The sequence below is a fragment of the Pteronotus mesoamericanus genome, unplaced genomic scaffold, assembly GCF_021234165.1.
Source record: "Pteronotus mesoamericanus isolate MK-2021 breed Mesoamerican mustached bat unplaced genomic scaffold, CSHL_Meso_final scaffold_118, whole genome shotgun sequence".
NCBI classification, from domain to species: domain Eukaryota; kingdom Metazoa; phylum Chordata; class Mammalia; order Chiroptera; family Mormoopidae; genus Pteronotus; species Pteronotus mesoamericanus.
In genome coordinates, this window is record NW_026555301.1 from 11,871,658 (window position 1) to 11,897,080 (window position 25,423).

General features: G+C 35.5%; 1 protein-coding gene across 4 annotated transcripts in view; it reads right to left on the reverse strand.

The window, feature by feature from the left end:
* Positions 1-25,423, reverse strand: part of ANKRD12 (ankyrin repeat domain 12) — a 140,935-nt gene that overhangs the window by 83,888 nt on the left and 31,624 nt on the right. For 3 of the 4 annotated variants that reach the window (XM_054587367.1, XM_054587366.1, XM_054587365.1), the window contains exon 2: positions 11,610-11,747. The exons of the other annotated variant lie outside the window; for it this stretch is intronic. In XM_054587367.1, the coding sequence (XP_054443342.1) occupies positions 11,610-11,696 (87 nt within the window). In that variant the 5' untranslated portion in view covers positions 11,697-11,747. The remainder of the gene's footprint in view (positions 1-11,609; positions 11,748-25,423) is intronic. 4 annotated transcript variants of the gene reach the window in all.

Below are 25,423 nucleotides of genomic sequence, written 5' to 3' on the forward strand. Positions count from 1 at the left end.
CAACTCAGCAAGATAGCAAAAAGGTACAAACTTACCTAGGAAAAAAAGAGAAAAAAATATGTACATGTAAACAGAAAACTGCTGAAGAATGTAAACCCAAGTGTTAATGGTTAGCTGGAGGTAATAGCATTTCAGGTATGTTGGGAGACAATTCTCCATGGCTCTCTTGCATTTCTGAACATCTTGGAAGGAGAGGCACTAACTCTTTGTACTGGACTATCTTTTCAAGGATTTGTGTACAGAGTATAGCCTTGGAAGATACAATGTCTCTCTTGGGAGCAAAGGGAGGATCTATTTACTATTCAGTAAAATAAGTAATTTCTCCCTTAGGGGAAAAGGTCAGGTAGATTCATTGCCCACTGTAAAAGTATTGGGGTTCCTCTCCTATAACACAACCCACTGTATATGTAGTTGTTACCTGATCCTCTTTGTATCTCTACAAATAATGGAGCTCAGGGAACAAGTACAAATGTTGATATACAGCTGTTGCTATTGCTATTGCTATGAGAAATAAACTTGCCTTTCTATCAGTTCCAGGAGTCTCATGTTTTCTGCCAGAATCCATGAAATTGATGAGATTGCAAGTAAAGTAAAATCTCAAATCCTTCATGGTTTTTGACAAGACAATTTCTATTTTCATTATTCTTACAAATATTTTCTAATTTTCTACAACGAACGTTATTATATGTGAAGAATAAAAAACGTCCCAATTACCACTTAGATAGGAGATAATGAAGAATAGAGCTACTTTGACGGTTAAATGATTAACATAGATTCTTTCACTTTATGAATGTAACCCAGGTTTTAAATTACCATAGGAGGTTTTACAAAAGACTTTGTTTGGCAAATTGTAAATACTAATTTATTGCTAAAGAACTGCAGTGAAAAAATTTCTAAGTAAAACCAATTGGGGAAAAAAAATCTCACAGATTAGCAGTGAAAGGGTAAAATACTTGAGGAATTGCAATTTTTTAAAAAAATTTATTGAATTTTTTCTTTTTTTGAGTAGATATTTTTCATGAACATCTACGTACTAAAATATATAATGAGGTAATGAAAGCACTGCATGTAAAAAGTACACTGCTATAGAATGTGAATAGTATTTAAAATTATGCTCTATTTAAATGCATTTAAAAATTAAATTTTGGTTCAGGTTATTTTATTAATTTAGGATCTCAGAACAGCAAGTCTGTGCCACATTAAAGTATAAATTAGTCTCTTTTAGATAACAGAACAATTACATATTCATTCCTAAAAAGTTTATGGAAGAAAATATATAACAGAACCTAGAGCTTGGCTTCAAGGTCAACTGCTAAGAAAAGACAATCATGAGTGTAAGTTTTGTAAATGTGCAGGTGAATAATATGGTCATGTCTTCTTCTCGCCTAACCTCCCTTCTAACTTCATTTTTTAAGAAGCAGCAATAACAGTCTATATGCAGGAAATTTGGAATGGAAATTATGGCCCTTCCTCGTTTAAGGTCCAAATAAGTAGTCAAATACCTATTTAAAATTGAAGAAAATTTCAAGCTGCTTGAAAAATCACAAAACATGGCAGTAAGCACCATGCCTATTGCCTCAGAAGAGCTGTTACCCATATCCAAACAAACATGTGATCCTGAACAAATATTAGATCATTAAATAGAGGCTGAGACCAGTTAAATAAATCCCTCTAGGTAAGGCAAAAGCTAACAAATGAGGAATCTTAATAGTTTATATTCTTCCTATTCATTTTGTAAGTCTAGTGATTAATAAGTCTTGTTAATTTACCTAAACCATGTTTTTAATAGAAATATGTTAATGAAAAGTTCTTTTTCACTTTTAAGAAATCACACCTTTATAATGGCAATAAGCCATTATTAATAATTAATAAGCACTGTACATAAAGTAACATCTTTAAAAAAATACATACCAAGTACCTAACAAGAATAAAAGCTTCAACAAGTTTGGCCTTATAAATTTAAACCCCAGAAGTATCATTAAGCAGCCCAGGTATAATTTCACAGATGCAAACTTCACTATATTAAAACATTTAGAAATGTTTTTTCTTCAAATCTAATACTATATTCTGTCTCTACAACTCTACTGAGATTACTTTTACCAATGTCATTTTAAGGTGTCTCAACTGATGGCCTGATCTCTCCTATTAATCTCTGTGGCACTTGGCTTTTACAGATTCCCTTGGCCACTCTTCTTTTTCTAAGCTCCCCTGGTTCTCCCTCTACCATCCTCAACTCCCCATCTCTTGACTTCTAAAATATTTGAATTATTCAGAGTATACTCTCCTCTATTCTTGCCCCACTTTCTTTGGGTGACCTCTCCGTCCCTATAGGTTACTCTTCCACAAATCCTTTCATGCTTATTTCACTATAGCTTTCGAGTACCAGATTAATTTTTCAATGTTGACTAATACTTCTTTTTGGATGTTCTGATGAGCTACTCAATGCAGCAAGCACAAACCAAATACTCTTCTCAAAACAACCAGTTCCTTTCTTGAATTCCTCCTCAGGAAATAGTAGTCCAATTAACTTCAGGGTGGAACCAAACTTTTTCTGCATCATAAGTAAGTTTAATTCATTCAATGTATTTTAGATCTGCCAACTTCTCTCTGTACCCACACTGCTCACACTGCCTTTTGCTTATATTTTTAAACAACACACAGCTGGTCTGTATTATGTCCCTTCCCTTCTGCCTCACCGGCTACAGAACAAAGTCTAAGATCCTTGGCAAGGCACACAAGACCATAATTAGCTGGCCCCTGTCTAATACTCATCTCCTATCCTCCATCCTTTATAAAGTGCTTACATCCTATCTTTATTTGCATTACTGTAGAGATTCATGTCTTTTTTACACCTTCTCCACGGACTACCCTTTGATTCCACTTTCCTGCTGGTCACATACTTTTTCATCCTTCAGAATCCAGATTAAATGTATTTTCTACTATAAGATGATCCCAGAACCTCCTAGAATTGATTGCTTCTTTCCTTTTTCTCCCACCTTTTTTTTATACTCAGTACGTTGTTGGTGAAAATCAGGCTCTTCCATGGGATCATGAGAAAGCATTATAAAGACACACACAAGGGAGACTGTCATGTGGCAAAGTTTACTGGAGTAGAAATCTGGCCCTGGGTTTCCCACGTCTCATCTACCTCTGCTTCCCATGGAAAAAGTCTGACTGTGTCTTCAGCAAGGTTAAAACAAAGGCCAATGTCCAGAGTTTGTTTCACATTAAAGCTTAGTCAAGTGTAGCACCCAGCTACTTTAGCTTGTATTCTAGGCTGCAATCACTGCTGTGCTGAGATATTCAGGCTCTTGCCTGAAGCTTGTATGTGTCTGCACAGCCACTGGCCATGAGGCTGCTAAGGCCACAGAGCTATATAGAGAAAACACACAAGTGCATGGGGTGAGTGTGGGTCATGATTAAGAGAGAGACAGAGCTCTTTGTTTCCCCTGGGTTTTATTCAGCTTTTTCAAATTAACCAATCAACTTTCCATCCTTTCGCGGGCTTTGGATAAGTCCACTCCTCTGTTAAACTGACAAGCTTCTACAGTCAAGCACCTGCCTCTGCATACTCCAACAATCCAGTTATTGGAGGGCTGATGGTGCTCCTGGGGAGATTCCCTATGCTCTGAAGTCAGTGGAAGCCCCTTGGAGTTTGTGAATGAGTCTATATATGCTATAGTTTCCTGGTTAAGCAATCAGGCCTATGCTCACCAGTTTATTCAAATCAATGTCTAATTCCCTTTGCTCTCTTTATTAATAACTAGTTAACTTGGTATGGTAGCAAATACTTTCATTAGCGTGCTTCTTACAACAGTATACAAATTCTCAAAGTATGGTTCCTGAGACCATTTGAGGTCAGAAACATGCTCACAGTAAACCTAAGATGTTGTATCTTCCTCTCCTATTCTCTTAAGAATGTATACTTGAGGTTTCTAGGGACTACATGACAAGTGACAGCCAAACATACTAAATATAGTACCAGATGAGAACCTGGCTATCTTCGGTGGAACCAGACATTAAAAGCTCTTTGAAAAACCAATTACATCTTGCTCACTAATATTTTTTGTCTTGGAATACAGGCATACCTCATTTTTTTTAAAAAAGGTTTTATTTATTGATTTTTAGAGAAAGGGGAAAAGAACAAGGGGGAGAGAAACATTGATTGGTTGCCTCTCAATATGTACTTCAACAGGGGAACAAACCTGCAACCTAGGCATGTGCCCTGACCAGGAATCAAACCAGTAACCTTTCGCTTTGTGGGACGATGCCTGACCAACTGAGCTATACTGGTCAGTTGGCTGATCAAGCGTACTTCATTTTATTGCACTTTGCAGATAGGGGTTTTTTCATCTACCTAGAGGCAAGGCCCTCCACCAGCAAAAAAACATGTCTCACTGAAGGCTCTGCTGATGGTCAGCATTTTTTAGCAACAAAGTAGTTTTTAATTATGGTATGTATATTTTTTGTTGTTGTTTTTTTGGATGTAATGCTATGTACACTTAATAGACTATAGCATAATGTAAACATAACTTTTAAATACACTGAGATACCAAAAAATTTGAATGATTTGTTTTACTCTGAAATTTGCTTTACTGCAGTGGTCTGGATGAACCCAAAGTAGCTCTGAGGTTTAACTGAGAAGAGCTGTTTTCAGAAAAATATATTAACATGTGTTAATATGTAATAGTTTTACTATTTTTAAAATAAAAACAATAGTATTATGGTTATATAGGAAGCATTCTTTAAATGTTTTAATATTTGTTGAAGAATTATTAGAATGTCATGATGTCACCCAATGAGCATAAATGTTTTAGCAAGAAAATGTAAATATGTGCATATATAAATCGAAAAAATTTTTAATGTGGCAATATGCTGATAATTGTTGAAACTAGATGGAGGAAATAAAAGTGTTTATTTTTCTAATTCTTCCAAATTCTATGTTTAAAAATGGTAAAGTAAAAAGATGTGTCAAAAAATTAATAAATTAGTTATTAATTCATGAAAAAAACATTTAAATTTTTTTCACAGTTTCAATTTCTAATTTTATAAATACCAACAGATATATCCACACGCAAAAAAAGTTCTTTGGGATCCTCAATTATATTGAAGAGAATCAAGGTGCCCTAAGAACAAAACATTGTAGACACACTGGCAATCAGTTAAGTCTTCATATAGTTTAGATCATGCCCTAATCACTCCTTGTTCTATTTCAAGGGTTATAGGAGAGGCACATGACACAACAGGAATCCCATGTAAGGTTTGTTGGGTAAAATAAATAAATTGGATTTAATTTATTGGATTAATAAACCCAATAAATTGGATTAAAGAAATCACTCCCTTAAGATTTTCCAGATTAAAATAAATTTGGAGAAACTTTTATGGTGAAATGAAGATACTGGCCACTTCCCTAAGAAACAACTGTAAATCTGGACAGAACTGTCAAAATAACCATTTTAAGATTCTAGAAATTGAATAAAAGTAAACAAATTGAAAAGCATTTTCTGAGTCAAGAAAATCTACTGAACTATGTAAAAGAACAGTGAGTATCTTTGGCATTCTGTCTGGGTGACTCTTACTCACTGGCCAGTACTCAGTTTACATGAAGTGATATCAGGGTGGGTGTGGTGGTGAAAACCAGCATCTTTGCTGCCAGAGTGCTGATCTGAATTGGCGTGGAGGTCCAAAACCCTACACCCAACCACATAACTGAAAAAGATAGAAAACAGGGTAGGAAAAAAAAATGGAAGGGGTTAAAAACATAGATCTAGTACACTAAGGTTGTGGTCCCATTGCAGGGTGGTGGATAAGCCAGAAATTTAACAGGAAGATAGCAGAAACAAGAAATGTACAAGGCGGTAAAAATATTGCTCTATATGCCTGGCTGACAGGGAAGCTATATAAATGTGCAGAAAAGAGTTAAAAAGGGATAAGCTCTCTATATGTCCCTCACTGACTGGGAGAGAGCTAAAACATCCTTCGTTGAGTAGGAAGCTATACACAAACAAAGGTAAGATCTGAGGGATGCTATATATAAGCAAAGGCAAGATCTGGGTTAGCTGAAGAGAAAGAAAATGCCAGGGCATATTTTAAAATGCCTGAACATTAAATGTACTCCCTAACACATATACAAGCCTCTCAGCAGAAGGTAAAAGAAAGTTATTTGTTTAAGAAAGCAGTGTCAAATGTGGTACTCATGTCCTCTCACAACTACATCAAAATTACAACTAAAGTACAGAACAACCATCATTCAGAACTGCCTGAAATCTAGCTGAACAAAATTCCTATAACTCAGGATACCAAAAAAAAAAAAAAAAGCCCTTATCCAGATTGGTAGAAATGGTAGAGCCTATGACATATAAAAATCAAAAGGGATCTCTTGGCTGCGGAGGTCATCCAAGGAGTTAGGGGTCCCAGACCACATTAGGATCCCCAGTGCCAGAAAGAATAACTTTTGGCTATAAAAACCAGCAGAGATTGTGGATGAGTGAGACGAAAGGCTCCTAGAATCCCAGGCAGTTCCTCTTCAAAGGCCTGTGCATGGACATACTTGGACTCACTCCCTCTGAGCTCCAGCACTGGAGCAGAAACTCAGAAGGCACCAGGGACATGTGGGGAGAAACTGAATTGTCTGGCATCAGGCTGAGAGCTGGAAGGGCAGCTTTCTCCCACACAAAAGTGCTGGTAGAAGCCACTGTTCCTTTTCTGAGACTTCCCCCACTGAACTGGCTCCTGGAGGGCACCATATCTGAGATGCCATTGAACTGGTTCACACTGTTTACCCCACCATGGTAATTAGCTGAGACACTGCCCCACCCAACTTACAGGTCCACCCAAGCTGTTTCAAGTGGCTTTTCTACACAAATGGCCTGTCTTGGCTCATGCTTCAGACTTTCCCCAGATCTCTCAAACAAGCAGCATCTGGCCTTGGGGAGCCTAGAATCTCTTGCTAAGTGACCCTAGCCCTGGCACTAGCAGCAGCCAGCCTTGGTTTGCAGCTTGGTTCCTCATGAGCTCTTCCAAGCACAGAACAAGTAGCAGCCACCAGCAGATCACTTTGTAGCTCATGTTGAATAGACCTGGGCAGAATACATACAGGTGGAGGATGACCTTGGCCTGCACCCTAGAAGGTCCCAGCGCCAGCATATCCCGTGGACAGCTTCGGACCACGTTGAAGCACCGCCCAACAACCTCCACAAAGGACACAATCAAGGGGTAAACTCAGGTGGCACTAGAGGCCCACTGAACTAAGTTTTATTCTGTAGGGTTGGACCCTGCACAGCTGATCCTCCTCAGTGGTTGCGGTCAGTCCTTATAGCCAAAAGTCCTAGGCACATCACTCCCAATGATATGCCAATAGGAATAAAGGTGCAACTACAACTAGAGGTGTACAGAGCCCACACAGGAGGGGAAGCACACCTAGAGTCCCAGTTTGGGTGAACGGGGAGGATGTGCCACTGGACCCTGCAGGTCCACTCTACCAAGCCTGGGAGGTATAGCAGCTCTAGCTAACACACAGAAACAAAACTGGAAGGCTAGCAAAATGAGACAAAGAAAATGCCCTAAATGAAAACACAGAACAAATATCCAGAAAAAGAACTAAACACAATGCAGATGGCAATCTATTAGATGCAGAGTTCAAACACTTGTTATAAAAACACTCAATGAAATTAAGGGAAGAGTAGGTAAACTGAGTGAGACTTTCAAAAATGTAAAAAAGGCATGGAAACTTTAAAAAAATAACCTTCCAGAAATGAAGGATACACTAACTGAAATGAAGAATAATTTACAGAGAATCAAAGACTAGTTGCAACAGAGAACCAAATCAGTGGCTTCGAATACAAGGAAACAAAAAACACCCAATCAGAACAGGAAAAAAAAAAAAGAATCCAAAAAAAAAAAAAAAGAGAGAGGATAGTGTAAGGAGCCTCTGGGATATGTTAAGCATACCAATATTTGCATCATGGGGTACCAGGAGAAGGGAGAGAACAAGAAATTAAAAAATCTATTTTAAAACATAATGATGGAAAACTCCCTAACCTGGTGAAGGAAACAGGCGTACAAGTCCAGGAAGCGCAGAGTCACAAACAAGATGAATTCAAAGAGGCCCATACCAAGACACATCATAATTAAAATGCCAAAGGTTAAAAACAAACAGAGATCTTAAAAAGCAGGAAAAGAAAAGAAGTTAGTTACCTATAAAGGAGCTCCCACAAGACTATGAGATGATTTCTCTACAGAAACTTTGCAGGTCAGAAGGGACTGGCAAGAAATATTCAAAATAATACAAAGCAAGGACTTATAACCAAGATTACTCTACCTAGCAAAGCTATCATTTAGAATTGAAGGACTTACACGTATAAATGGCTTCCCAGACAAGAAAAAACTGAAGGACTTCATCACCACCAAACCAGTATTATGTGAAACGTTAAAGAGTCTGCTTAAGGCGAAGAAAAAAAGACAAAATACATGAATAGTGAAATGGTAATACATACATATTACTAATAACTGAAGCTAAAAAAGAAAATAAATGAACAAGAAGAAGAGAGACACACTCAGATACAGAGTACGTTTTCACAGTTGCTAGATGGGATAGGGGTTGCAGTGGTGCGTGAAAAAGAAGGATACAAGAAGGATTCAAGAAGTATAAATTCACCGTTACAGAACAGTCATGGGGATGTAAAGTACAGCACAGGGAATACATGTAATAATACTGATACCTTCTTTTGCTGTGTATAATGTACATTTTTTGCCCAAATTTTTGAGGGAAAAATAAGGATGCACACTATCCACGGGTAGTACTAATGCCATATCTATAGAAATGTTTTTGATTCTTTTATTTATGCTTATATGTTAAAAGTGTAACTCTAGAAAGCAGTAACAATATCCATATGTTCAAAAATAAATGTTAAAATTCCTTTATAATACAAAAAACAAGTGTCTAAATATAAATAAATTAAAAACTGAATTAAAAATATTTTTTTCCTAAGAGTTTGGGCCAAAAACGTGGGTGTGCATTTTACATGGAAATGCATTATACACGGCAAAATATGGTAAGTATGTATGGTGTCAGATGGGTATGAGATTTAGCAGGATGATCATTTAGTAAGTTATATGTCTAATCACAGGTGTGTACACTTTAAACTAATATAATATTGTATGTTAACCATAGCTGAAAGCTAAAAAATAAATTATAATAAAAAGGAAGGTGAAAGAAATTCTTACTTGCTCATGATGTTTAAGTACAACCTCTGACCAATCAATGGCTGCTGTCTTATCTATGCAGACACAGGGACAATCCCTAGGAAGGAAGACTAAAACAGAGAGACTTAAAAATGGACACCTGTGTCATGACAAATACCACAAGTATGCTCCTAACATTTTACTAAAAATAAATCAAAACAAAAACCCTATCAACAATTACAACTTTCAGGTGGGAATTAACGAGAATTAACATAGCTGACACAATATATGACCTAAATTGCCCAGTTTTCAATAAAAATTGAGACATACAAAAAAAGCAAGTATATATTCAATAGAAACTTCTCTGAGTGAGCCCAGATATCAGATTGGGAAGACTAGAAGAAAACAATTTTTAATGAATTAAATATGACAACAATGACATCAAAGATCAATTTTTTTAAAATTACAAAAACAGCCAAATGAAAATACTGGATTTGAAAATAGTAACTGAAAATGTGTTAGGTATGTTCAACAGCAGATGTGGGGTGACCAAAAACAAAAAACAAAACAAAAAATAGAAAAACAGATAAATTAAACATCTCAAAGTACATGGAAAAGACCATTAAGGGATAAATCCAGGAAGCTCAACAATCCCCACATAAAATCTAAACACATCACAGTCAAACTGTTTAAAGACAAAAGAAAGAGCAGCAATAAAACTACAATTTCTTAGGACAAGGGCACAATTTAATTAACAGGCAACTTCTCATCAGTAACAGTTAAAAGCAAAAAAGAAGTGGGATGATGTATTCAATCTAATAAAAGAAAAACGTCAACTAAGAGTTTTAGTATCTAACAAAACTATCCTTTGAAAATAAATGCAAATATTCAAGAAAGAGTACCCGCTGCATAACTTCATTTATATGAAATACCCAGAATATGCAAGTGTATATATACAGAAAGTAGATTGGTGGCTGCCTACAGCTGTAAACTTTGGATACAGAATGAGTGACTGCTAATGGGTACAGTGTTTTTCGGGTGAAAATATCCTAAAACTGATAGTAGTGATGGCTGCACAACTCTGTAAATAAACTAAAAACTAATAAATTGTACACTTTGAATGATTAATTGTATGGTATATGAATTAGCGTTCAATAAAACTATTTTTAAGTGGCAAAATAAAGATATTCCTAGATCAACGAAGATTGAAAGAAATCATGGATGAAGATCTGTCTTACAGTAAATACTAAGGAAAATTCTCATGACTGTAAGCAAATGACACCAGACAGTAACTTGAATCCAGAAGGAGAAAGTAAGAGTGCCAAAAGTGGTCAAGTTTGTAGGTAAAAACAAAGACCCTCACAAAATATGTATTTCTTTTCTTCTCCTATTTCTTTAAAAGATTGTATAAAACAATACTTACAACATGCTGCTGTCGTTTTAATTAACAAATGTAGATGTAATCTATATTACATAGCGGAGGAAATGGAGCTATATTGGAGCAAAGCTGCTATTTTTACTGGAATTACGTCAATATTAACCTATAGTAATAGAATGCACATTATAACCCCTAGATAGACATTTTAAGATTATAATTCAAAAAAGTCTTTTAAAAACACCACAGAAATGTAAATAATACACTGAAAAATATTTTTAAAAAGGCAGCATAGTTGAGAAACAAAAAGTGGAATGAAAACAAAGAGCAAAAACAGATGTAAGTCCAACCTTATGAATAATTACACTAAATGTGAGTAGATTAAACACTACAATCAAAAGGCAGAGATTGCCAGTGCAATCAGTAAGAAAAAGAAATAAAAGTATCCACACTTGAAAAGTAAAATTATCTTTATATACAGATGACATCATCCCACATGTAGAAAGTCCTAAGCAATCAACAAAGTTTTAGAACCAATAAATTAATTCAGTAAAGTCACTGAATATAAGGTCACTATATAAAAATCAATTGTATTTCTATATACTTGCCATGAAGAATCCAAATGAAATTATCTATAATAGCATCCAAAAGAATAAAATATGAATTCTGTGGGGATGGATTGGAAGATGGTAATATTATTCAAGTGATCTACAGATTCAATGCACAGATTCACTAATATCCCTATTAAAATCCCAGCAGGCTTTTTTTTATGTGCAGAATCTTAGAAGCTAACCTTAACATTTATATGAAAATGCAAAGGATCCTGCATAGCGAAAACAATTTTTGAAAAGAAAGTTAAAAACTTAGAATTTCTGATTTTGAAAGCAGATTTAGAGTTGTCTGAGAGTTGGGGTGGGAATGAACTCACTGTAAATGAGCATGAGAATCTTTTAGCAATGATTGTAATGGTCTAAACTGGATTGTGATGATAGCTGCACAACTCTTTTTCCCAGTTCCAAGACGTCAACAAATCTTAAATATAACCATATACCTTTCTTCCATATGGCTTTTCTACCATATTGCTGTCACTGTCAGAATTTTCACTCTGAACTGGTTTTGTGAACCCAGATTTGGGCATCTTATAGCTCTTCAGCTAGCTTCTTCTTTTATCAGTCTTCTCATCCTGGATCTGTAAAGAATGGATATATAAGGATTACTTGCATACCTCCGCAATAAAACCTATTTAAGGTTTATGCAATTTAGTGTAATTTACAAGAGTTCAAGTTGATTTTCTCTGTGTCTCCATTAAGATAATTTCTCAGAGAGGCTGTCTTAGCCTAAAGTAAGTTTTCACTGAAGAATGTGAGCTTCTAATTAAAGGTATCTTGTTCAAGTCCACTCAGCTTGTCATTGATGAGGAAAAGAGAGAACTACTTTCATATTTCTTCCCACCTTCTCTAGATTAATATTCAATCTCTAGTGTTCTTGATAACCAGAATCAGTTGAATGGAAGCAGTGGCAACGGTTTTGTCATTCTAGCATGGCTCCAGAGGTAGAAACTCCTGATAGATTGTCTGGGAGTTCTGTACTGGTCTGGCAGTTATTTCTGAAGGTCCAACTAAGAGCATGATAGGTTTGATTGGTTAGTTTTATAACATCTAATTTTACTTTAAATTAATTTAACTTAATTAAACTCTTCTTTCCTAAAATCCTCAGAGTGGTTTATTTTCCTTCACCGAACTCCCAGACATCACCAGGCATTCAGTCACTTTATCAACCTATTCATTGATTTAGTCATCATCATTCTGTACTGTACTATAATTATCACTTTATGTATCATTATCTTTCCAATTTTTTCAGCCTTCTGTCTCCTGCTCTGCAAGCTGATTTAGTAAGACAAAGACCCTCTTAGAGCCTATGCTTATGTATAAGCTTGAGAGAACCAGAAAAAATTTCAAAAAGGCATTTTACATATAAAAGGGAAAGTCATGAGGTTACACCTGTGTTGCTATATGATGCCCTATTAGCCACAGGTGATGGTTGAAAGGTAAAGTAATTAAAATTAAATTAAGTAGCTACATACTATGGAGTGCAGACATATAATGTTTCTATTATCGCAGAAAGTTCCATTGCTCAACACTGAACTAGACTGAGGCTGCTGGCCAATGGGACCATGAATTGGGCCAAAACAAGCAGAATGACTGGTATGCTACAAGTTTCCTATAAATGGATGTGTAAGTCTAAGTAAAATTTTCTGTGTTCTTCAAATTGTTTTCCTGCTACTTTAAAATTTGTTTGATTTTTAATAGAAATAAAACCGAATTCTTAAACTGAATTTGTAAATTATCTAAACTAGATTAAATTAATCTGGATATAGCAAGATTATATTCCAACACAAAAATCTGCCGGAGCTCAACTAGTTCAAATACTTGATTTTTATAGAGGAGGAAAGAAACTTTAAGAAATAAACTGTTTTGACACTATACACAAGAGACAGAATTTACCTTCAGGTCATTCAACTGTTTGAACTACTACCATATAAACAGAATCATTTAAACATACCACTGTCCTCAAAGCTAGTAGCTCTGTGTAAATCTTACAGAGTTACTAATCATATAAACAGAAAAATTATGACTCAGAAGCAAAATTGAGCTACACATCAATAGGCATTAGCCTAGATGAGACCAACAATAAAGCAATGCCTCCTTTATAGGTGAAGCAAAGTTACTGATGAACAAAGGAGTGACATGAACACTGAGAAAATTATACATGGCAATACTTTAGCAGACTGTATGTTAGAGAAAAGGCTTATATTATTTTTCAATGACTTTATTTAGAAAATTTCGCACTAACAAAAATCAAAATTAGATTCCAAAAATATTACTTCAATCAACAAATAGTAAGCATTTCAATACATTGTCAGGTTCTACAATATCTACTATAATCACCAGAACAACCACTATACAAACTATACAAAGGAATAATAAACATCATGTCAAGTATATTGAAATATTTTTAAATGCACAAATAACCCAAGAGAAGGCAGGAAAAGAAAAACTGGAATAAAAAACAGCAGAAACAAACAAAACAATAAGAAAGTAATAGGCATAATCTAAAAATATCAATTATATAGAATGCAAACAGTTTAAATATGCCAATTAAAAGACATTTTTAGGAGGGAAAAAACTGATGAAAACTATATGCTACTATTAAGAAATTCACTTCAAATATAAGAATATAGGTGGTCAAAAGTAAAAGAATAAAAAAGATATGCCATAAAAAACTAATGAAAGGAAAGCTGGAATAACTATATTAATATAAACAAAAACAGATCTCAGAAAAAAGAGGACATTACATATTACATACTGCTAAAAGGGTCAGTTTACCAACTGTGTATGCAACTAGCAACAGAGCTTCAAAATACAGGAAGCAAAAAAATGACAAAACTGACGGGAGAAACAGACAAATTCATAATTACAGCTGGAGGTTTCAACTACTTTTTCAATTGAAATAGGAAATCAACAAGGGTATAAAAACTGAAAAAATGCCATTCATTCAAATTGACAGATCTACTTGACATTGATAGAAACATCTGCCCAACAAGAGTTAAATACTCATTCTTTTCAAGGGCACACAGAATATACAATAATATAGGCCACATCATGGATTATAAACAAATGCAATAAACTTAAAACAATTAAAATTAAAATACAAAGTTTGTTCTCAAACAATAAAAAGTTAAACCAGAACTAATTATAGAAAGGGAACAGGAATACATGTAGTGTATCCAAATTTAAAAAAATATCGAAAAATCAATGAAACTGAAAAACCAGTTCTTAAAAGATCAATTAAATTTACATATCCCTAGCCAGACCTATTAGAAATAAAAGAGAGAAGATCTACATAACCAAAATCAACAATCAAAGAGGACACATTATTACAGATCCTATAAACACATAAAGGGTAACAAGATAATATTATGAACAATTTTATACAAATATAGCTAACAAATTAAACTCCTTAAAAGGCACACACTACCAAAGCTTACTGAAAAAAGCAATCTCAATAGCTAGGTATTTATTAAAGACAATGATTTCGTATTTAAAAACAAAAAACTCCAGGCCCAGATGACTTCAAGGGTCAATCCTACAAAACATGAAAGGAAGAAATAATAACTCTACACAAACTCTCCTGGAATAGGAAAGAGGCAGAAATATTTTGAGGCCATCAATGTCAAAATCAGAGTGAGTCTTTAATGAGAAAACTACAAAATAATATACCTCATGATCATACAAAAATCCTCCACAAAATATTACATAAAAAGGATGGTAAGTACATCATGACCAAATGGGATTTATCCCAGGAACTCAAGATTAGCTTTATGTTTGAAAATCAATGTAAGTAAATTCACTGTATTAACAGGCTAAAAACAACAACAACAAAAGATCATCTTAACAGATATAGAAAAAGCATTTGATAAAATTTTAATACCCATTAATGACAACTCTCAGGAAATTAATAATAGAACAGAACTTAAATATCTTCTTTCTCTCTCGAGATCAATAAGGAGGCAAGGATTTCCGCTCCCATCACTTCTCTCACCCACAGCTCTACTGATAGATATGCAGCTCTAGATATATCTATATCCAGGTATCTAGATATAGATATATATCCATCTCATATTTTCTTTATCTACTCATCCATCAACAGACACCCAAAAGTGGCCATGCTAGATCAAATGGAAGTTTTATTTTTAATTTTTTGAGAAACCTCCGAACTGTATTCCGTATCAGCCACACCAATTTACATTTCCAGAATTCAGTATACACTGAAACCTTTTTGCCACACCCTCACCAACACTTGCTATCATTTATCTTTTTGATAATAGTCATACTAACTGGCAGGAGGTGATATTTCACTGTGGTTTTGACTAGAATTTCCCTGATAAGTGATGTTGAGCATCTTTCTTATAGTTGGCCACTGTATATCTTCTTTGGGAAAATGTTCAGGTCCTTTGCCCATTTTTCAAAAAGTGTATTTTACTGATTATGCTATTACAGTTGTCCCAATTTTTTCCTCTTCGCCCCGCTCCATTGGGTAGCCCTGTTCCCTCCAGCAATCCCCACTCTTAGTTTATGTCCATGGGTCATGTATGTAAATTCTTTGGCTTCTCCATTTCCTATAGCATTCTTAATCTTCCCCTATTTTGTACCTACCAGGTATGCTTTTTAATCCCTGTACCTTTTTCCCCATTCTCCTCCATCTCCCTCCCCGCTGATAAATCTCCATGTGATCTCCATGTAAACCAAAAGGCCACTGGTTCGATTCCTGGTCAGGGCACATGCATGGGTTGCATGTTGGGCCCCCCGTCAGGGCAGGTGAAAGAGGCAACTGATCGATGTTCCTCACATCAATGTTTCTCTCCCTGTCTCCCCTTTCATCTCTCTGACATCAGTTAGCATGTCCTTGGTGAAGGTTTAAAAAAAAAAAAAAAAGATAAAAAGTTAGAACCAAGATTTTTACATTTGACATCCTGGGATGATACATTTAGAGCCAAAGAAAGGGCCTAGGGAAGAAAAGCAGTGTCCCCATATGCATGATACTTTTTGGTCATTATAAACCTCCACAGGAATTTAAGAATGTATGAATATCCAGGCATTTAGGTTTTAGTGAAAAAGGATTAGTGGTAAAGAATGGTATCATTTTGAACATTCTTAATATAGGCAGTGTTTGCTATAAAATGTTATTGTAACCTATTTTTAACGAGCCATTTCAAAATACTTTATTAAACTACTTGTGAAACTGCCTCAGTTGAAATATTTCAGAAATACAAAAATTTAGTTTTCCTGAAAGGAAAAGAGAACCATACAACATGCTTTAGGTAGTGGGAGTCATATTTAAACTAAAGACAGTGAATTATGCTCAAGATGGTGGCATAGGTAAATACAGTGCTGTCATCCTCCCACAACTACATCAAAACCACAACCAAACTAAAGAACAGCCATCATTCAGAACCACATGAAATCCAGCTAAACAGCAGTCCTATAACTAAAGGCCCTGGCCAGGGAGCTCAGTTGGTTAGAGCATCTTCCTAATAAGCCAAGGTTGTGGGTTCAATCTCCAATCGGGGCTCATACAAGAAGCAACCAATGAATGTGTAAATAGGTGGAAAAACAAACTGAAGTTTCTCTCTCCCTCCTCCTCTCTCTCTTTAAAATCAGTAAACTTTTTTTTTAAAAGGCCTGTAACTAAGGACATAAAAAGAAGCCACATCAACTGATAGGAGAGGTGGAAATGCAGAACAGGATGATCCCACATCCACATGTGGCGGTTAAAAATCAGGGATATCTCAACTGCAGCAATTCCTCCCTGAGGAGCAAGGAGTCCCAACTCCACATGTCCCGAAGCCCGGGGTTCAGGGCCGGGAGAGAAGTCTCCATAATTGCTGGCTGTAAAAACCAGGAAGGATCACCACTGAGTGAGATGGAGGGCTTCTGGAGTCCCAGGCTGTTCTTTCTTTCTTTTTTTTTTAAGAACATTTTACTGATTATGCTATTCAGTTGTCCCAATTCCCAATTTTTTCCTATTTGTCCCCCTCCCTTCCAGCATTCTCTCCCTCTTAGTTCATGTCCATGGGTCACACATGTAAGTTCTGACTTACCCATATCCTGTGCTGTTCTTAACATCCCTCTATTTTGTACCTACCTATTTGTACTTCTTAGTCCCTGCATCTTTTCCTCCATTCTCCCCCTTCCTGCTGATAACCCTCCATGTGATCTTCATTTCTATGATTCTGTTCCTGTTCTAGTTGTTTGCTTAGTTTGTTTTTGTTTTCATTTTTTAACATTCAGTTGTTGATAGTTTTGAGTTTGTTGTCATTGTACTGTTCATAGTTTTGATATTCTTTTCTTAAATAAGTTCTCTTTAACATTTCATATAATCAGAGAATATAATAACCTTGCCTGAGAAGGACTTTTCCTGCCCTTCCATTCTAAATCATAGCTTTGCTGGATAGTCATCTTGGTTGTAAGGTCCTTGCTTTTCATTACTTTGAATGTTTCTCTTGCCAGTCTCTTCTTGTCTGCAAAGGTCCTTTTGAGAAATCATCTGATATTCTTATGGGAACTCCATTGCAGGTAACTGTTTTTCTCTTGCTGCTTTTAAGATTCTCTGTTTATCTTTAACCTTTGGCATTTTAATTATGCTATGTCTTGGTGTGGTCCTCTTTGGGTCCAACTTGTTTGGGATTCTCTGTCTTTCCTGGACTTGTATGTCTATTTCCTTTGCCAAATTATGGAAGTTTTCTTTCGTTATTTTTTCAAATCAGTTTTCAATTTTTTGCTCTTCCTCTCCTCCTCTGGGCATCCCTATGATTCAGATGTTGGCACTTTTGGAGATGTCCCAGAATCATCTTATTCTCTCATTTTTTTGAATTGTTATTTCTTCATTCTGTGCTGGCTGTTTATTTCTTCCTTATGTTCCAAATTGCTGATTTGAACCCTGGCTTCTTTCCCCTCACTGCTGGTTACCTGTGAATTTTTCTTTATATCACTTAGCGTAGCCTTCACTTCCTCCTTTATGCATTTGCTGTACTCAATGAGTTCTCTGAGCATCCTTATCACCAGTGTTTTGAACTCTGAATCTGACAGACTGGCTATTTGTTTTGTTTAGTTCTTTTTCTGGAGTTTTGATCATTTCTTTTACTTGGGCCATATTTCTTTGTCTCCTCAATTTGGCACCTCCCTATGTTTCTGTGTATTAGGTAAAGCTGCTTTGACTCCATGTCTTGGAACATCTATTACATTGTAAAGGACAGAGTCTTAGGCATTCACCAGGGTGGGGCAACCTATTTACCGTTTTGTGGTTCTTTGGGGGTGGAGGGGTCAGAGAGGGAACAATGCCACTTGTTTGGCGCTTGCACCTTTCTAGTCACTTCCCTCCCTTCCTATATGTAACTGGTACCCTTCTAGCTGCTGTCCTGGTGCTGAATCCCAGAAAGGCTGGGTTTGCACATGTTCTAGGGCCATGTGGGTCCTTTAAACAAACTCTCCTGAGAGACTGGCAGTTTCTTCAGCTGCTCAACCCTCACTGGTTTTTACCACGAGAAGTTATGAGGCTTTATTTTCCTGGCACTAGAACCTAAGGCTGCACAGTCTGGCCTGGAGCTGGGATAGCTCGCTCCTCAGGTGTCCCTCCTGATTTTTTCTGCTAAATGTGAATGTGTGACTACCTGTTCCACCAGCTGCCACCATCACACTGTGTCTTCCCTGCCCAAGCTCCCCATCTCCACTCCCCCTACCCACTTGGATGAGTATTTCTTATTTAAATCCCTGGTTGTTGGACTACCCTACAGTTCAATTTTCTGGTGGTTCTGGCTGTGTTTTGTTTTGAGGTTATTTGAGATCCCTCTTATGGCTGTGAGGGGAGGCGAAGCATGTCTACTTACACCTCTATCTTGGCCAGAAGTCCTGGACCAGTCAACTTGTTACTCTCGTGATTCTTATCCACGGCTGAACCCTTTGCCCATTTTTTAAATCAGGTTATTTATTTTTTGCTACTCAGCTGTATAATTTCCTTATATACTGGGCTGGCCAAAAAGTCCATCATGTTTTTTCTGTAGAATGGTTCTAACAGCTTACTTGTCTTTAACTTCATTCAAAACAACTTTGTTAGATTGTATTGTGACCACCATCATATCAGTGTGTATTTAAAAAAACATCAAAATTGGTAATTTTTTTGTGCAGCCATTTTAATATTGAAGATGGAAAGAGATATACAACATTTTTGGTGTATTATGCTTTATTATTTCAAGAAAGGTAAAAATGCATCTGAAACACAAAGAGATTTGTGCAGTGTATGCAGAAGGTGCTGTGACTAATCAAATATGTCAAAAGTGGTTTGCAAAGTTTCTTGGTACTACTGCTATTTTGGCCAAATAATTCTTTGCTGTGAGACTGTCCTATGCATTGGAAGGTATTTAGCACCACCCCTGGATTCTACCCACTAGAAGCCAACAGCAGAAGATAGCCGATATACTCAAAATATCCAAATCAATAAAGTTATTGGTGGAAATGAAAAATGTGCCTTTTATTCCACAGAAAAAAAACTGAATGGACTTTTAAGCCAACCCATTATTTTGGATATTAACCCATTATCAGATAATAGCCTGCAAATATTTTCTCCATAGGTTGCCTTTTCAATTTGTTGTTTCCTTTGCTGTGCAGATTTTTAATTTGATATAGTCTCACTTATTGCTTATTGCTTTTGTGGCCTATGCTTTTTGGTGTCATACCCATTAAATTACTGTGAAGACCAATGTCAAAAAGCTTTTCCCCTATGTTTTCATGTAAAATTTTATGGTTTCAAGTTTTACATTTAAGCCTTTAATCCATTTTGAGTTAATGTTTGTGTATGGTGTAAGGTTCCAATTTCAATGTTTTAATGAGCATATGCAGCTTTCCCAATGCCATATACTGAAAAGACTATCCTTTTCCCAGTTTGTGTTTCTAGTGCCTCTGTCAAAGATTAGTTGACTCTAAATGCATGGATTTATTTCTGGGCTCTCTGTTCCACTGGTCCTTCTGTCTATTTTTGTTAGTGACATACTGATTATAGCCACAGCTTTGTAATATAATTGATCTGGAAGCGTAATTGGTCCAGCTTTGTTCCTTTTTCCTCAAGACTGCTTTGGCTATTTGAGGTCTTTGTGGTTTTATGTGAATTTTAAGATTGTTTTTCTATTTCTGTGAAAAATGCCATAATTTTGATAGAGATTGCACTGAATCTGTCTATTGCTTTGGGTAGTATAGACATTTTATTATTAAGTCTTCCCCATCTAAGAACAAGGATATCTTTCCATGTATTTGTGTCTTCAATGTATTACATTTTTCAGTGTACAGATCTTTCACCTCGTTGCTGAAGTTTATTTCTTAAGTATCTGATTCTTTTTGATGCTATTTTAAATGGAATTTTTTTCTTAATTTATTTTTTCAGATAGTTTATTGTTATTGTATAGAAATGCAACTGCTTTCTGTATGTTGATTTAGTATCTGGAAACTTTACTGAATTCATTTATTATTTCTAACAGTTTTTTTTTTGTGGTCTTTACGATTCTTTTAATATATAAGATCATGTCACCTGCAAACAGACTATTTAACTTCTTCCTTTCTGATTTAGATATCTTTTCTTTTCTAACCTAACTGCAATTTTATCACCATGTCATGATCAGAGTGCACTTACACAAACTTAAATAGTATAGCATACTACACATCTAGATTGTATGGTATGACAGCCTATTACTCCCAGGCTATGAACCTATACAGCACATTACTGAATACTGTAAGCAATTGAACACAATGGTTTTTATATATCGAAACATAGAAAAAGTACAGTAAAATATGGTATAAAATATAAAAAATGGTATACACTTATGACTGTAGCCTGCCGGCCTGGAAGTTGCTCTAGTAAGTGATTGGTGAGTGAATGTAAAGAGCTAGTACATTACTGCACACTAATTAGACTTTATAAACACTGTTCCCCAAGCTTTTCCTGCTTCCTTCTGACAGAGTCAGAAACAGAACATCAAAGTTGTCAATGCTATTCCAAGAAAATAAATATGGAGGTTGGACTGACTGGAAATTATCAAGGAGAAACTTGATGGTTATAAAGCACATGTAACAGCATAATAGTGATTTGTCAGAAGGGAGTGAAAAATAACCTGAGGGTCTAAGAACAGGATGGAAAGATGAAGGAACACAGGGGTTGTCATGGCAACATGGTTTTGGGTACTGTAGTTGGAACAGTGGTCAGATTAAGGAACTTGTGGTATTTATTTTAAAAAGGCAGTGTATAACATGGAGAGGATGTAGAACTGAGGACTCAATATTTTGATTCCAGAAATTTGTTTTTGGTTCCACTGACCCTGACTGGCACTCAATTGATGGAAGAAATAAAAATCTATCCTTTATATTATTACAGCCTGAAAATATTTCTGAAGTACAAGGACAGACTGGCTCCACACTACCACAGAAAGCTTGTACTAAAGAGGCAGTGACACTTCATACTTGTTATAGTAGCTCCTGTGAACCTGTGTCCTTGTACAGGATATCTAAGTTCCTCAACAAATTATTTTTAGCAATGTATTCTTAAAAATTTTTTTTGCAATTACAGTTTACATTTAACATTATTTTGTATTAGTTTCACATGGGTAGCATAGTGGTTATTAAACGGTCAGTCGGAGTGCCAGGAGAGTCTCTGTCCATTGGCCACTATAACGGTAGGGGGCGGTTCTTACACCAAGTGTGCCAAAAGCTAGAAATATGAATGGATAGGGTCTGAGTGTGCCAAAAGTTAGAAAGATGAATGGCTAGGTCCCAAGTCTGCAAAAACTAGAAAGATGACAGGATGGGGCCAAAAGCTAGTAAGATAATTGCATTAGGAAAAAATAAACCATCCCCTCCCTATCCTTGTAAGAACTGTGGGCTTGAGCAGAAAGATGAGATAGAGGGTCTTTGAGAGAGGAGTCCACCATTCTCCCAGGTTGTGTGGCACATAAATAAACCTTTCTTTTTGCACCCGCACCTGCCTCACAAGTTTGGTTTTTGTGGTGGCACGCAGCTGAATCTCCATTTTGTTCAGTAACAGTTAGTCATTCATATACTTTACAAAGTGATTCCCCAGGTATTTCAAGTACCTACCTGGCACCATACATAGTTATTATAATATTATTAACTATAGTCCTTATGCTGTACTTTACATCCCCATGACTATTTCTGAGGGCCACCAAGCTAGATCTGAAAGGTCAATAGCACCCTCTGAATATGTAACACTGGGGACAGGCTGTGCTGAAACAGGTCAATGGCTGACAGACTGGGATGTAAACTAAGCATACAAAAATGAGGTGATATGAGTAAGAGGGAATCTGTTGCCAAGCCCCACAGACACCGCTCCCATTAGAGCAAAAAAGAAAAAGGGGGGGAGGGGGAGGAGAGATCCTCCTAAACCACAGATCCTTCCATTTCTTAGAAGAAATTCAGCTCCATTGTAATTTTATGGAACCACCGTTGTATATATAAGTCCATCATTGACCAAAATGTCATTATGCAATACATGGCTGTACTATATTAAAAAAGAAGTGGTGAGAGTGAGCAGCCTTACCTTGTTCCTCATCTTAGACAGAAAGCTAAAGATTTTAGCTTTTTGTAAACTAAATACACTAAAAAGTTTTTAGCTTTCTGGAAACTAAAAACATTATAAAGTTTTTAGCTTTTAGGAAACTAAAAACACTAGCATTTGTTTTTAATTTCCATCTACAAGAAAGGAACTTGTATATGATGTCTCCTGTGAGCTTCCTATATATGACCTTTATTATGTTACGATAACATTCCTTCTCTACCTAATTTGTTAATTGTCTTTATAATTAAAGGATGTTGAATTTTGTTAAATGTTTTTTCTGCATCTAGTAAGATGATCTCACCACTTCTATTCAGAATTGTGCTTAGTGGTGGCCCAAACAGGTTCTATAAGGCAAGAAAAAGAAATAAAAGGTCTATAGCTTGGAAAGGAAGAAGTAAAAGAGGCTTTATTCTAGATGACATGATTGTGCACGCAAAAGCAAGGTATCTACAAGGAAGCTACAAGAACTTACAAGTAAGCACAGGAAGCACACTGGATACACAGTCAATACAGGAAAACTAATTTTATTCCTATATTTTCAACAAACAATTGAAATTAAAAATATGGCTTACAACAGCATCAAAAAGATTAAATTGTTAGGGATAAATAAAACAAAGTATGTATAAGGCCAAGTAGTAACAAATACAAGACACTGCTGAAAACAATTAAAGAAGACCTAAATAAACAGAGAAATATACTAAAGAAGATTCAATACTGATTAAGATGTCAATTCTCCCAAGTTGATCCATAAATTCAATGCAATCCTAGTCAAAATACCAAGATGCCTTTTTATAGAAAATGACAAACTTGTTTTAGAATGTATATGAAAATGCTTAGGATCTAGGAAAAAAAACAACAGCAACAAATGCATGGGTTCACATTACTTGATAGAAGGCAAAGCATTCTAGTTTCTGTTCAGAGGTACCAAGTTAGTATAATACAAGTAAATAAAAACCTCTAGTGTAAAATAAACATCATTTGGGTGAAGAAGTTGTATATATGCCATTTATTTTTATTATCAATATAAACACTTTAAGAATAAAAGTGTTTCTTAACTCAGTCAAAATTACACTAAAAACTTAAAAATTTCTATCATAGTAAGGAGTAACAAATGAGTAAATATCTCTGGTTAGCTAATATTATCTTCAAACATTCTATGTATTCAGTCTTTTCTCTCACTACTCCTCTTTCCTCTCAAGAACACACTTAGGATTTTCACAGCTCTTTTATGGTCACAGAATCTGTATTTAATACCAGTTAATTCACATTATTTGACCATTAGTACAGAAAATTTAATCTGTAACAAATTTGTTACGCAAATAAATGATAGTGTTCCCAGAAGTCGTGGGTGAAAAAAGTTTCCTGGAACCCATGTTAAAATAGATTTAGATATAATAGGTTTAAAATGAAGCCAATAATTTGCACTTTTAATAAGTATCCCACTGGTTATTAGGGAAGTTTGAAAAACAAGTTAAATTAGGGACTATTTTATGTTATGAAAGATCTCATTAGAAAAAGATTCATTCAGGATAATTTAAAATAGGGGATTTCTCTACCATATTAAACCATATGCATACACAACATACACACATATGGATGTATGGGATATAATCTTACTTTAAAATTATCACATCAGATACCATGAGAATCTCAGTACAAAAAAATTTACTGTCATTTCCTTTTTTCACAGGACGGTAACTCTTAGGGAAAGCATTTTAGTTTACAAAAAGACTGAAGCTGAAGAGCATTTAGACATTGGCACCGTATTTAGTTTGCTCCTCTACTGACTGTTACTCCATAAATGCTCATTAGCTTTTAGATTGATCTATTTCCTCTCAGAAGTACTGGAGCAATTATTCGTTTCCTGTCGTTTCCTTTAACTCCCTCTTAATTATAAATCTTTAACACTGGCTTCTATGGAAGACTATTTTCTCTTCTACTCTAGATAGAAAATTTGTTTTCTTTTACTACCCTCTGTAGATTTTTAAATTTAAAATAGTCTCAGCAGAAGCTTGCAGACTACTATTCACAATCCCTTCCTTTAGATTATAAGTAGAAAATGATTTGTTTTATTTAATTTTTTTACATTTAAATACGATTCTAAAGAGTATTTTCCAAAGCCTCCTTGACTGGGATTTCTAGAAACTGCTTTTGATGCTGGGGGTGGGTACTCACACAACTGAAAGGAAACTACTATATCTCAAATCCCTTAACCTATGTAAGGTGGTTAAAAAGATCCCTCCATCTGCCTTACCCAAGACTTCTTTCCAGTAGGAATAAAAATCATTCTAAAGCACTTTCTTGGATTACATATACATTTGATTTAGCAATAAGAGTAAAACCAACTCATTTTTGAGACACAAGACACAATTCATTTTTGGGAACATAATGCATGCATGCCTAATGAGTCCAGTTATTGCAAATTTGCCAGAAACTGTTAATAAAAATGTACATCACTACGCACAATTAAAGTTTAACCAAACAGTGTAACAAATTTAACAAGTAGCAGTGTAATAACTAACTTGTATAATTGTATAATAGTATAATAACTGAACTGACTCTCCAGGAAAACATTAGTAAGTTGCTCTTTTTTATCCTACATTCTAAGCCTAATAATTTGGAGAAAATTTTATCTTCTAAGCCAAGAGTACAAAACTGCCCATAGAAAGAAGCCAAACTGATTTGAAAAGC